A 15,849-nucleotide genomic window follows, 5' to 3' on the forward strand; every position below is an offset into this window, starting at 1 on the left:
CGCACATTCTCTGTAGTGTTGATAAACAAATCAAAAGATGACTTCAGTACCACAAGCTGTAGATTGTGTGAATTGGGGTGATGAATAATAACAGAGGAAGCAGTCGTGGAAACCATTGTGATCACAGGATGAAGGAAATTTATGTAATTGGTCAACCTGTGCAAAAAGAATCTGGCAATTCGCAGACATTAAGTGCAATGTGTACAATATGTAATACTCTCTGCATGATGGCTCTCACCACAGGAAACAAGCATACCTCATCCTGCAAATAGACTGCTGTGGGGAGGGTAGCAGTGTGTAGGGTAGTAACAATGATTTCGTCATGTAATACTGGCATCATATTCTTTGTTATGTACTTTTCTGAAAACACAAGTGACACATGGAAGTAACAGTCACTTTCTAAATGTTTCCACTGGTCATAACTGAAATCAACTTATTAACATGTTGAATGAAGATACTTACAGCTACAAATGGTGTATTATTTAGAGAGAGTGGGGGGGGGGGGGGGGGGGACAGGTGAAGCTTGTAACACCATGAATCAAAGGCCAATGACTGTTCTTTTATTTATTTATTGAAACATACAGTAGAAAAAATGAAATAAAAATTTCAAGAAATAATCACTTCATTCAAGATCACTAATCCCATCTGTGTACATGTACAGGTCATGAACATGTGAAATTGTCACTACTTCAGGCCATGTCTCACTGCGTAAGTAGTAGCATATTCATTCTCTCTCTCTCTCTCTCTCTCTCTCTCTCTCTCTCCCTCCCTCCATTGCAGAAATCCAATACACTCTGCATCATTTTCTTGTCACCAATGCAGATTACAGGTATCCTCCATTTTGGAGTTGGCGAGGTGGATAAACCTTATGGTGAGTCAAGAATAAATGGTGCCTTCACTCATGTTAAAACCTGATGTTGAAGAAACCTTGAAGAGAAAAGATAAAACAGTGCACAGTATACAATTAATGATTGTTTCAGTTATAATACACACAGTGTTTTTGCTGGTTAACGTTGACATAAATAGAAATAAGTGGAAATCGACTGGCATCACATTCTCCATTACTGTCAGCAGCAGCACGATTGGTCTTCCTGCTGTGGTCAAGCTGCAAATCAAAAATTGTCTTAAGGGAAGACTTACTGTTACTCTTGAATTTATGGAGCCCTTTGGATGATCTTGTCAGAAATCATAATGCTTTCATATTGGTGACTGATCAAAGGTGTAAGATAAGCAACAAAATCTAAGTAAGTATAGACAAGAAAACCCAAGAACACATAGTGAAATCATTAAACTAAAGTATTACAAGCACACACCAAAGATTATTGAAGAGGAAATTCTAAACTGTAACAAGAGGGTTAAATATTACCTTCATTCTGAAACAACCACCCTCTACAATGAAAATGAGAGCAGAAAATGAAACTCAGTTTAATAGAATTTTACAAAAATAGTGGTAATTATGAGAACATTTGAAATGGAGAGGAAAGCTACTAATGGTTGTTTCTAATATGTGGTCAAAATGAGACAGTAAGACAGACATAAACAGTATCATCTGTTATTATAGGTTACGGCTACACAAACAAACACATTAAAATGGTATCATCTGGATGTGTGAAGAAAATGAGTCACAAAAAATTATAAATAGAAATTATAAGCACAATATACAATGCTAGACAAAATGAGAACAAGAAGGAAGGGGTAGTTTTTTAAGGTGAAAAACCTACAAATTTTTGTAGTAATATATAGTGGGGTAACTGTGGTAGTAAATGGATGCTGATGGAAGTGGAAACATAAATCGCTTTAAATTTTTCCTCCATTCCCACCACCGTCATAAGTACCCCTCTGTTTCCTCCTCTTCCCTGTTTGTCTGTAATGTATCCTGTCAGGCGAAGTCGCTTTGTGTTGTATCATCATAGAAAGTGGAGCTAATAGTTGTTTGTTAATATTTTCCAACATGCAGGTGAAACACCAGAAGTAATTTCTTTGTATTGGTAATCACTCTTGGTGATTCCACAGAAGTAGTAACAACTGCATCAATGATGTCTAGAGTATATTACCCCCTTCCGCATGTACAGGAATTTTAATGATCCATGGAAGAAGAATTGGTTCTTCCTTTTGGAAGTTAATGTGGTTGAGAAGGACATGGAAACAAGAAATGGTGTGCTTCAAATACCTGAGGATTTGGTTTGACATTACCAAAGCATAAGTTATAGGGTGATTTCCTGTAGTTTTCTTAATAATTAATGTGTATCATGTCTCTTGTTGTTTGATGAAATTTTGTGCTTCTCTTTTTGGAAAGCTTTTTTTAAATTTGAATCAAATTATTTGGTAAAGGTTCAGATCATTGACCAAGTATTTCTCATGCACTACACCATTATGTTTGGCATTAGATTTGGCTTTGGTGTTACAGCTGTTTAAAACAATTTTATTGAGAAGTTACGATTCATTTGCTATTTTGATAAAGCCATTGGTGGTTGAACTGACGTCATTTCAAAATTCTTTGATACTGTGATTCTACAACAAATACAATTGCAACTTATTGTGATACTGGAGAAAACCAATTTTATGGAATTATTTGCATTTGACAAATTCCTCAAAGCGACAAAAACATCTTATGGTTTGTTTGTTGCAGTGAAATGTTTCAGGGCAATGTTTATAACACTCTAAAAGCCTAGTAATATGAAATCCATTCTTAAGTATTATGTTTATGGAAGAGCAGGGCATTTTGCTGGCTTTATAATGTGCTAGTTTCCTTCTTGTGTTACAGCAAAATTAAATCAGTTTATTCTGATTCTGTCAGCTATAAACCACCTAAATAATGAACACGGTAGTCTGTATTCTCAGTACTTTTTACTATTGTAGGCCATACATTATGCTGTCTGGAGTTTTTGTCCCTACATTAAATTGTCTACGGCCTCGGAACATCTACATGTTTTCAACATGCACCAATAATCTTCAGTATATTGGATGAATTACCTCTCATTCAGTTGCACTTCTCTGTTTTGTAGCAGATATTAATAGTGCTTAACCTTCTATTCAAAAAATTTGTGCATTATTAACTTCTAATAAGAGTTGGCTACTTTATTGTTAGTTGTAAACTATAATAATACAGTCACCTCTGATAATAGAATACTTCATTCTAAACAAATGAAGAAAAAAGAAAGAAAGAAAGAAATGAGAAACACAACAGTTATGCAGTATATGTCAAAGCAGATTTTTCATCTGTGTTACCTTTATTGGTTCCTCCGTATTTGATTTTGAACATTTTGCCTTGTGGAGACATCGCTCTGATGCTCATGTACCGTTACATTCAACAGGCCTGAAAAGTATCACTATCAGTACATTATCTGAGCTAAACACAATGCACACATGCATGGTAAATACATAGAACATGGTCTGAACTTGCACCAAATTTTTTTAATGAAATAATGTGAACCCCTATTTTTATTTTTTCAATTGTTTTACATTTTTATTGCAGGACAAAAGTCTTAACGTGGCATATGGATCACAAATGGTAAAAAATGCATATGTATAATAACTTCTGTATTTTGTAGAAAATCTTGCTGTTGTAGTAGTTGATTATGTAGTTTTATTTGTAGAAAAATGCTGTCCAGTGAATGTTCTGGGGTTTCACTATCTGTACTATATGGTGAAGGAAAGTCAATGCACATAACACTAATACATGGATATTCTGGAACTTTGACCTTCATTTATCTAAACATATTAAAGTATTTATATAGCTGTTGATCACCACAGATTCAGTGCTTGCTTTCTTAAAAGAATCTTTCTTGACTAACATTGTCTTGAATAAGTTTTGATGCAGTCCTCTCTTTCAGTTGCTTGCTTCAAATGCTCTTCTGTATGGTGAACAGTATTTTGTCAGAGATGAAAAAAGCTCATCACACACAACAAATAATTGAAATGATATCTTCCATACCGACCATACAACAATAGTATTGTTGGCATACTGCTCGAATTGCAAGCTTGAAAGAAGTACTTCAGTGTTATTTTGAATAATAATTTCATTAGATTACCGTAGGTGTTTCAGAGTGTCAGCATACGTTTAATATTGTCAAGTAAAATAAGCACAATGCGTGTCATATAAAGTATTGTATTGTTGTTCCTTAATAGTTCATCACCATTCATGATCCTGTGAAAACAAAAGTAGCGAAGTATTGTACTGTTGGTGCATGGTGTGCAGAAAATTATTATTTTGTGGTTATTTTATTTTGTAGCACACATTCAGATAGAAGTGTGTGTCTGGGAGAAAATGTATGTTGCATGCACACAAAATTGGGTGTACATGCTTACAACCTTTGTGATCATGCTCTCAGCAATGTGGTTGCTGTACCCTAGTACGCATAGTACTGGTAAAATACACTCCCTGACAAAAAAGTGAAGCACCCAGATGGAGAGGAGGAAATAGTGAAACTTCACGGCTTGAAGAGGGTATGTGATGTAATTCCAGAGATTACATAACTGGGTCAAATTTGCAAAGAGTGTGGCAGTATGAGCCTGCTTATCAGTATGACACTGTACTCCCTCTGACCTGAATGCGTACATTGATTTGGCTGGGCAGGATGTCATAAAACTGTTGTATATCCTTCTGAGGCAAGCTGCCCAACAACTGTTACAACCAGTCCCTGATATCCTGGCTATGGGCAGCATTGATGTGCAAACTAATCCCACACATTCTATTGGGGACAGATATGGGGATGTTTCTGGCCAAGTGAGTACCTGAACATCATTCAAACAGTTCATAGAGACACATGCCATTTGCAGAAGATAACTGACTTCTGGAAAAAATGGCACCACAATACTGTCACATAAGAGGTAAGACATGAGGATGCAGGATGTCAGTGACGTACCATTGGCCATCAGTGTTCTCTCAGTCACCACTAGCAGTCACCTCAACTCATACCCATTGCCTCCCGACACCGTGACACCAGGAGTGACACTGCTATTTCTCTCCAAATCACCAGAAGATTTGGACCTCTCCCCAGGTTGCCGCCGTACTTGAGGACAGTGATCGTCCAGGGTAGTGCAGAAATGCAATTCTCATCACTAAAGGCAGTCAGTCACCACTCGTCGGCAGTCCATGCTGTCTGGCCACAACACCAATGCAAACACAGCCACTTGTGCTGTGGTGTTCAGTGGCAGCCTATGCATGAGATGGTAGTTCTTCAGTCCATCTGCTTTTAATCTCCAACCAATGGTGCAGGATGACACAGAATGTTGCAGGGAGTCTACTTGTTCTCAGATGGCAGGCACTGATGTGAAGGTGTTACAAAATGCTAGATGCACATTACGGTGAATCTCCCTTACAGTAGTTAGAAGTGCTTGACTAGAACCTTGATGACAAGTACACCTGCCCTCAAGTTCCCATGCAGTCCAAAGTTCAGCTAGTCCAAAGTTTGGCTACTGTCATATCTAAATGTGCCACAAACTTTTATATTGTACAATCTGACCACCCGGCCAGATCGAGACCCACAGTGAGGCCCCTTTCGTACTGTTAGGTGCTGATAACTTCGTGCCACACAATTATATGGCATCTACATGTCTTTCAGAGTGATCACTCTGTATCTGATGCTGTTTGCATCCCTCATAGACCCTACTAGACCTGCTAACAACACTAAACATGGAAAACATTTGTGCTCTTTGGTGGCCATTCTGCCTGCCATAGAGAATTTTAGTTTTGACTCTAATTACCTACATACGGTGTGTGCAGTAAAAGTTACAATGACGTCTGCCTGTGTCTTCTGGGCACTTCACTTTTTTAATCAGGTAGTGTATTAATGTTGTTTGTTTATTGTTGCTATGCAAAAAAAGTGGGACGCATGATGTAAGATAGTTGGTTCAGTCTGCTAATGCTGAAGATGCATAACAATATTTATTGGAAAATCTGCAGTAATTCTAGTGACATTTAGAGAAAGAGCTGACATTTGCAGAATTTGAAAGCAGTTATATAGATTTTAAATATAGTATGTGTACATTTGTACTATAAAACAGGTTCAGTTTGCAGCTGTGAAAAACTCGGACAATACAAACTTACCAGGCCCAAAAACTTTCAAGACTGTATTAATAAATAATAGAGAAAATTGAAGATGATGATTTTAATGCTTGAGATGCTGTACATAATCTTTCCCCGTGTAAGTAAAGTGCCGGTAACATTCATACAGTGATGTGAAACTATCAGAAAAATCATTCTTTGAGATGCTGTTTAGTTTGCACATCACATTGGCTTGAATGTTGGTTATATTGTAGGAAAATTGACCCATTGTGTGTATTTCTGCACTTTGTTATTTTATGGTAGGTTTGCATTGATAACACCAAGTATTTTTACCTGTAATGATTCTTTCCACAAAATAATTATCAGTCTTTTGCATTTAAATCAAGTCACAGCAAATGTCCACACATTGTTTTTGTTCTGGATTCAAAATGTGCAGGTCAAACTTTGAACACAATTTTTCTCTTTTTCCAAACATTCTAGAGAATGTCTTGAACAGTTGATTTAGAGATGGAGTGCTCCATTGTGATGTGTGTGACAACTACTTTGGCACACTATGGCCACACGTCCACTACTTAACATTACCTGCTCACATCTGATTGGCTGCATGCACATCTGTTGTTTACAGTCGTTAATTCGAACCAACGCCATAGTTGATGTTGCTTACACACCAAGAATAAAATCAATTTTGTAAATTTTTTGTTGCACAGTGTATATTAAATAGATGTATAAGTTTAGTAAATACCATATGATTGCAGATTTTGGAAGTGGATGTAGTGGCAATGTTTGCACATTAACTAGACGTAGTTCATATATTTTCCAAACCTTTTTCTGATACTTGCAGCACTAAGTTCTGGTATTTAGGCCCAACACCAGTAAATCTTGAAACATTGTCCATATTTCATTCTTGTTCTGGTATACTTAAAATATTTTTTTGTCCTGTCAGATTGTTTAAAGATAAGGAAACATTGGTCAGAAACAAGAGTGCAGCTTTCAACTAAAGTTCTATCCATTTCACTGTGAGTGATGTTATTTTTCTTTGTTACTGCTAGCAGAATATGAACACTTAAACCTGTAGCATTACATAACTCATAACCCTCTGGATTATAAAATTGAGTATTACTCAGAGAGCTGAGTTAGTAATGGCTTTGTTTTGTTTGGCAAAACCAAGTGTTTCCAAACTGGAAACAGATCAGTGGACTCTGTCCTCTGTTACCATATACTCCGTGTGAGCTTTAACAGTGTTCATGAGATATGATGATGGAAGATAGTGTGATTCGAATTTAACTGCACACATCAAAATGATGGCAGAAAAAACTCAAACTCACTATGAGCTGGGGACAACATCTGGGGCACCTGTTACACCCTTGCTCAGACATCCTGTATTCTGTTGATTTGAGTCCTGCTTCTGTAGTGTGTAGTCTAACCTCTTATTGCTTATAGTATAACCTAGCTTTAATGTTCACAATGTTAATTTGCACCAATTTTTCCATTAATGTACTTATAATTTTCAAACAATTTACATTTTATGGATAATTGTTTGTGGCAAAAAAAATTGATATAATTCATATAAAATGAAGCTGACATGACATTTGCCTCAAAACAGTGTTTACGGGTGACACATTGTTAATTTTCTTGAGTGTGGGCACTCTAAATCTGGATCAGTAAAAGTCAAAAAAATTTGCGGAATGAGTGATTTTCTCTTGGTGGTGCCAAGCTCTGCTCAGCTTGGTGTTGATGGGAGTAACTGTTTCAGTAGAAGTCGGAAGAGAGTGTGACTTCAGGCCTACATTAACTTGTTTGTTGTTACTGCCAGCCTTAGCTTTCAGTACTGTGCAATATGCAATAAATAATCTGCTCAAATTATTGTAGCCATATTGTTTCAGTGTTACCTTTGCTCTGTTGTTATAATTGTATGCAGAGGACATCCACTTCCCAGTATTTGTAACTAATAGTATAGTTTCATTTATGGTTTATACGTGTATTGAACTCATATCATCTGGTAGCTAAGGTTGATTACGTTGGCTGTGCCGACAAAGAGGTCACTGCAGATCAGGATCAGTGGATTTCAATCAACACAGCTACTCCAATCAACCACCATGCCAAAACATTAATTGTGTGTACAGTGTAGCATTGATCATAACCATACCTGTTATCAAAATGCTTTGTTGTTAGCCATTTATTTCAGTTATAAGTTTAGTGTTTTCGGCCTCAATTTTTGGATGTAAAACACAGAGGGAGTTCAAAAAGTTTTGCATAGTCTCTCTAATGTTTTTATTTTTTGCAGGAGGAGAATGAAATTTTTTGTAAACATACTTTGAACATTTAGCTATACATTGAACCTACTCAATGTAGCCTCCATCAGCTGTGACACCTCTGGCCCAACGTTCTTTCCATTATGTAAATGCAATTTGGTAAAATTCTGTGGATTGACTTTTACAGCATCACTTGACACAGGAAATACAGTCTTTCTCACTATCAAATGTTTTACCGTGCAGGTGGGCCTTCAGAGGTAAAAATCAGATGGAGCCAAGTCTGTACTGTATGGAGGATGAGGAACAATTTTCCAACCCATTTTCCTGATTTTCTCCTGCATCATAAGGGCTGTATGGGGTTTGCAATTGTCATGCTGTAGTCTGATGAACTGACCCTGAAGCTATGGTCTATGGGTCTTGATGGCATGCTGTAGCTTGTCCAGTGACAAACAGTAATGGTCCCGTTTAATTGTGGAGCCAGGTTACAAACAGTCAGTGAAAATGACACCACACTTATCCCAGAAGGAGGAGGTCATCAACTTTCGACCTGCTGTTCGTGAAAGTCTCGGTTTCTTGTTCCGAGGGGAAACCGGATGACACCACTCCGTGATTTGGTTTTACTCTCAGGTTTGGACAAAAACAACTATTTTTCGTCCTGGGTAATGACACCATCAAAACACTGCTTCCACTCTTCAGTAAAGGTCTTCATGAGACCCTCGCACACATTCTTCCTCATTGTCTTCATTTCTCTTGTCAGTAATCTAGGCACCCAACGTGCACAGATTTTTCTGTACCCTAGTGACTATGCCAGTGATACCACACTACCCAGTGACAAATGAGTCATTTCAGCAAGCTGTTGTATCATCACACATCTGTCATTTTGGATGATTTGATCATTGGTCTCCTTTTTACATCACTCACTGCAGTCGATAGTCTACCGCATCATGGATTGTCCAGTAGAGAGAAATCACCTTCTTTAAACCTCTGCAACAACCACTGGATACTGCTGCTATCCACTGTGTCATAAACAGGGAACAACTTCATGTGAATCAATGTGGCTGAATCATCACTGATCTTGAAGAGGAACTCCATCACCGACCGTTATTTCATGGTCCATTGTGGCTCACCTGTAAATAAAAGAAAATACTTTTATATGACAACTTATAGCTAAATGTTTGAAGTGTTGTTGTTGTGGTCTTTAGTCCTGAGACTGGTTTGATGCAGCTCTCCATGCTACTCTATCTTGTGCAAGCTTCTTCATCTCTGAGTACCTACTGCAACCTACATCCTTCTGAATCTGTTTAGTGTATTCACCTCTTGGTCTCCCCCTACGATTTTTACCCTCCACGCTGCCCTCCAATACTAAATTGGTGATCCCTTGATGCCTCAGAATATGTCCTACCAACTGATCCCGTCTTCTAGTCAAGTTGTGCCACAAACTCCTCTTCTCTCCAATCCTATTCAATACCTCCTCATTAGTTATGTGATCTACCCATCTAATCTTCAGCATTCTTCTGTAGCACCACATTTCGAAAGCTTCTATTCTGATCTTGTCCAAACTATTTATCGTCCATGTTTCACTTCCACAGATGGCTACACTCCATACAAATACTTTCAGAAATGACTTCCTGACACTTAAATCTATAATCGATGTTAACAAATTCCTCTTCTTCAGAAACGCTTTCCTTGCAATTACCAGTCTACATTTTATATCTTCTCTACTTCGACCATCATCAGTTATTTTGCTCCCCAAATAGCAAAACTCCTTTACTACTTTAAGTGTCTCATTTCCTAATCTAATTCCCTCAACATCACCAGACTTAATTTGACTACATTCCATTATCCTCGTTTTGCTTTTGTTGATGTTCATCTTATACCCTCCTTTCATGACACTGTCCATTCCGTTCAACTGCTCTTCCAAGTCCTTTGCTGTCTCTGACAGAATTGCAATGTCGTCGGCAAACCTCAAAGTTTTTATTTCTTCTCCATGGATTTTAATGCCTACTCCGAATTTTTCTTTCGTTTCCTTTACTGCTTGCTCAATATACAGATTGAATAACATCGGGGACAGGCTACAACCCTGTCTCACTCCCTTCCCAACCACTGCTGCCCTTTCATGTCCCTCAACTCTTATAACTGCCATCTGGTTTCTGTACAAATTGTAAATAGCCTTTCGCTCCCTGTATTTTACCCCTGCCACCTTCAGAATTTGAAACAGAGTATTCCAGTCAACATTGTCAAAAGCTTTCTCCAAGTCTACAAATGCTAGAAACGTTGGTTTGCCTTTCCTTAATCTAGCTTCTAAGATAAGTCGTAAGGTCAGTATTGCCTCACGTGTTCCAACATTTCTACGGAATCCAAACTGATCTTCCCCGAGGTCGGCTTCTACCAGTTTTTCCATACGTCTGTAAAGAATTCACATTAGTATTTTGCATCCGTGACTTATTAAACTGATTGTTCGGTAATTTTCACATTTGTCAGCACCTGCTTTCTTTGGGATTGGAATTATTATATTCTTCTTGAAGTCTGAGGGTATTTCGCCTGTCTCATACATCTTGCTCATCAGATGGTAGAGTTTTGTCAGTACTGGCTCTCCCAAGGCCATCAGTAGCTCCAATGGAATGTTGTCTACTCCCGGGGCCTTGTTTCGACTCAGGTCTTTCAGTGGTCTGTTAAATTCTTCATGCAGTATCGTATCTCCCATTTCATGTTCATCTACATCCTCTTCCATTTCCATAATATTGTTCTCAAGTACCATGCCCTTATATAGACCCTCTATATACTCCTTCCACCTTTCTGCTTTCCTTTCTTTGCTTAGAACTGGGTTTCCATCTGAACTCTTGATATTCATACAAGTGGTTCTCTTTTCTCCAAAGGTCTCTTTAATTTTCCTGTAGGCAGTATCTATCTTACCCCTAGTGAGATAAGACTCTACATCCTTACATTTGTCCTCTAGCCATGCCTGCTAAGCCATTTTGCACTTCCTGTCGATCTCATTTTTGAGACGTTTGTATTCCTTTTTGCCTACTTCATTTACTGCATTTTTATATTTTCTCCTTTCATCAATTAAATTCAATATTTCTTCTGTTACCCAAAGATTTCTACTAGCCCTCGTCTTTTTACCTACTAGATCCTATGCTGCCTTCACTACTTCATCTCTCAAAGCTACCCATTCTTCTTCTACTGTATTTCTTTCCCATGTATGAAGTATGTTCACAAAAAAAAAAAAAAAAAAAAATTCATTCTCCTCTTGCAAAAAATAAAAAAAATTAAAGACTATTGTTCAAAAGTTTTTGACTGCCCTTTGTATTGCTAAAAGAAAGAGAAAAATCGTTTTGATGGAATAGAAATCATAAATCCCCAAAAGAGATGTAGTTTAACACAGAACACGTGTTGCATTTGCACAATGTTTAGGGATACCTGTATCTGTGCTGAGCATCATTAACAGTGAACCTGGTTAGAAAAAAAATTTGAAGTATGCCAGTTACTCTAAATATGTGGACCTGGAAGAAGTACGAGGGTGACTCAAAAAAAAGAAGCACACTATTTTTGTAAAAATACAGTTTTCATTCTGCATGTGTGATGTGTGAAAGTTTTACAGTGTGTAGATACATCCTTCCCGCTTGTTTTCAAACTTAGTTCAACTTGTTCCCGTGAGTGGCGCCATCACAGCATGTCTTCAAGATGGCTGCTACACCTGACATTCGTCAGAAGCAACGTGCTGTCATAGAATTCCTGTGCTGTGAAAACGAGACAGTGGGAGACGTCCACAAGAGGTTGAAAAAGGTTTATGGAGATGCTGCTGTCAATCGCAGTACAGTTAGTCGGTGGGCAAGCAGGTTACGTTATGAAAGTAGGCACGGCAATTTTGAGGAATGTCCTCGCAGTGGCAGGCCTCGTACTGCACACACTCCAGACAATGTGCAGAGAGTTATCGAATTGGTGACTGCTGACAGACGCATCACAGTGAACGAATTGTCACGCTATGTGGGGATAGGGGAAGGAGGTGTTTGCAGAATACTGAAAGTGTTGGCGGTAAAAAAAGGTTTGTGCCAGGTGGGTTCCCCGGATGTTGACAGTGGCTCACAAAGAAACAAGAAAAATGGTATGCAGTGAACTTTTGGAACAGTACGAGAATGGTGGAGATGCATTTCTTGGAAGAATTGTGACAGGTGATGAAACATGGCTCCATCATTTTTCACCAGAGACGAAGAGGCAATCAATGGAGTGGCATCATGCAAATTCATCCAACGAAAAAAAAAATTCAAAACCACGCCTTCTGCTGGAAAAGTTGTGGCTACGGTGTTTTTCGATTCCAAAGGACTCTTGCTTGTGGACATCATGCCAAGTGGAACCACCATAAATTCTGAGGCATATGTGAGAACACTGAAGAAACTTCAAACTCGACTGAGTCATGTTTGACCACATCGGCAAAAGCAGGATGTTTTGCTGTTGCACGACAATGCATGGCCACATATCAGTCAAAAAACTATGGAAGCGATCACAAAACTCGGATGGACAACACTGAAACACCCGCCTTACAGTCCTGACCTGGCTCCATGTGACTATCATCTCTTTGGGAAACTGAAAGACACTTTTCTTGGAATAAGGTTTGAAGATGATGACTCGCTTGTGCACGCTGCCAAACAGTGGCTCCAACAGGTTGGTCCAGAATTTTACTGTGCGGGTATACAGGCGCTGGTTCCAAGACGGTTAAGGCAGTTGAGAGGGATGGAAATTATGTAGATAAATGAAAATATTGTTCCTAAAGGATGTATCTACACACTGTAAAACTTTTAAACATGTAGAATAAAAGACGGATTTTAAAAAAATAGTGTGCATTTCTTTTGGAGTGACCCTCGTAAAAAGAACTACTTTCAGACAGCATGTGCTTCCAACATCCTCATGAAAAGTGTAGCATTGCACGAAAATGTGCTGAATGTGGCCATTATGCTTGGAGTCTTGGACTTTTCCACAAGTAACAGTTGGATCATTAGGTACAAGAAGCAGTATAAAGTTTTAAACAAAACTGTGTGTGGTGAAGGAAACAGTGTAAACATAAAAACTGTTAGTGAATGACAGACTGGTAGATTACAAGAACTTAGTATAAACTGAAAGACATCGTCAACATAGGTGAAACTGTTCTTCCTTTCAGCATCCATTCAAACAAAACACTTTCCTCTAAAACCAAAAATGACCATGGTGGGAAACACTGTAAAGTTCACCTTGCAGGCATGCAGTAATGCTAGGCAAGAGCGGTGATGACTTGGAAAAATTAAACCTTTTGTGTTTGCCAAATAAAAAATGCCACATAGCTTTAAAATTGTGAAAACATTACCCACGAACTTCAGTTCCAATAACAAACTGTAGATGACATTGGAATTACTTGAGAAACAACGCTGTAGTCTTGATGCAAGAATGGTAATGAATAACAGAAAATTCTCCTGTTAGTGGAATGTTGCCCTGCACATCCAAACAATATAAATTTTTGCAATGTGCAGTTAGAGTTCCTGCCTCAAGATTGCACGAGCAAATTGCAGCTCTTGGAATAAGACTTTATGTGGGCCTTCAAAACTTATTACAGGAAAGCCATAGTGCAGAAGGCCTCAAGTTTGATGGAAGCTAGAAGAGACCCAGCCTGCTTTAAAGTGTCAGTTTTAGGTGATTTCTACTATTTTGCCAACACATGGACATAGGTTAAGGAGTCCACCATCTCCACTGCTTTCTAAAAGTGGGATTTATTCAGAAAAAGGAAATGCATCCAACATACCAGATCAGCAACAATGATTACACTGAAAGCCTTCTTGCTTCATCGTGGGAGAAGATGCAATTGGAGCATCCAGTAAAAGGTTTCCTGCAAATTCACGGCATGCTGTCTCTGTTGAAAACATACATGTTGAAGATCTAATTGACATTCATACACCGGAAAACAATGACAGTGCAAGAAGTGATAATGATAATGACTGTGACTTAGTTCCTTATATTGCAATGTAAATGCAGCAATGAAGACAATAAAAATTATATTCCTACTGCAGATATATCTGTCAAATCTTTTTATTGTGTTTATGAACTGGAAACCCATGTTGAAAAAAATCACCAAAAAATTAAAACAACTACAATTTTGGATATTTTTGTTAAGAAGTATGAACAGATGTATCTATTTGTTCATTAAGTCATTTTTATGCAACACCATCCAAATTAAATGTTTTTATTATAAATAAAATGGCTTATTAATGTTTCATAACGTGTGAGCTTAAAAGACTAAAGTGTGGAACCCTCCCACTGTGAAATCTTTGTTGTAGTGACAGACTGAATTGTAGCATAGTCCAAGGTCTATGTCAGGGGAAAGTGACAATTTGGTTACAAGCCTGTGAAGCCAACAAATACAAATGTGGAATAAAGTCTGTGATGACAGCTTGACCTGTTCACACACCATATTTAAAGCATTTTGCAGTTATTTACACATTATTCATTATAAAATCTAAAATGGCCAGATAAGCTCGGGTACTTTGTCTACCTGCCGATGTCACTTTTCCCAACACATTAGGAGAACAAATTGTGCTAAGCATCATACATTTTGGAGAGATCTATAATTTAGTGTATCGCTTAAACTGCATATTTTCATTGTATGCAAGTATAAATTAGAACACTGTCAAATACAGTGCCTTAGCTTCACAAACAATTAATATGAACATGGCTCAGTTTGTTACTATCTGTCTCTCTCCAGAACGCATCATTTGTAGTGTGATTTGTTGTGCTAAAGTGTTGTTGAATATCTCATTGGAAACTAAACGTGGTACCAAATCCAGAAAACGTCCATTAGGTAATAAACAGCTCTCCAACAGTATTTTGATGCATATTATGTACATACATCATCTGTCCAGAAAGTTTCGAGACTGATTTTATTCCTAGTATATAAGTGACGTCAGCACAGTAGCTACAGTGACAGCTTGAACTAACAACTGTAAACAACGGATGTGCATTCGAGCAGTCAGCTCTGAGCAGGCAGTATTTAAGTAGTGGATATGTGTCTGTAGTGTGTCAACATTGTTGTCACAAATAGCAGTGGAGTGGTGCCCCTCAATCAAGTGTTAAAGACATTTGCCAGCACGTTTTGAAGAAGAAGAATAGAAAATGTGCAAAGTTCGTCCGACACACCTTGACTCACAAACAAAAGTTAAAACATTAGGACACCTGCCATGACGTGAGTGAACTACAAAATACAGACACTTCTTTTCTGGCAAAAATCATACTAGGTAGCAAGATTAGGTATTGTCAGTATGAACCTATCACAAAATGACAAACTGCAGAAACTCACATGAAGAGTGACATAAGCGAAATTCAAGCTAATGCAATGCACAAGTTGAACAATATCCAAAGGAAGACTATCTAGACAATTTCACATGGTTGTATGAATTTTTGTTTGTTGTACTCTAGTGGGAGGGGGGGGGGGGGGGGGCATAGAATACCTGAAGCCTTAAAACCACCATTTCAATTTTCCTCTCTCTCTCTCTCTCTCTAAATGTAGCCTTGAAACTTCTTGGACTGACAGTGTATATCATGTATAAACTATGATGTTGTGATTTCTCA

At 38.0% G+C, this 15,849-nt stretch overlaps 1 protein-coding gene across 2 annotated transcripts in view; it reads left to right on the forward strand.

Annotated features, from left to right (window-relative positions):
* The window catches only part of LOC126483683 (CDK5 and ABL1 enzyme substrate 2-like), a 171,889-nt gene that overhangs the window by 102,863 nt on the left and 53,177 nt on the right, over nt 1–15,849 (forward strand). Inside the window, exon 6 of one of the 2 annotated variants that reach the window (XM_050106764.1) lies at nt 3,476–3,511. The exons of the other annotated variant lie outside the window; for it this stretch is intronic. Coding sequence (XP_049962721.1) covers nt 3,476–3,511 — 36 coding nt within the window. The remainder of the gene's footprint in view (nt 1–3,475; nt 3,512–15,849) is intronic. 2 annotated transcript variants of the gene reach the window in all.

The sequence above is a fragment of the Schistocerca serialis genome, chromosome 6, assembly GCF_023864345.2.
Source record: "Schistocerca serialis cubense isolate TAMUIC-IGC-003099 chromosome 6, iqSchSeri2.2, whole genome shotgun sequence".
Classification (NCBI taxonomy): Eukaryota; Metazoa; Arthropoda; class Insecta; order Orthoptera; family Acrididae; genus Schistocerca; species Schistocerca serialis.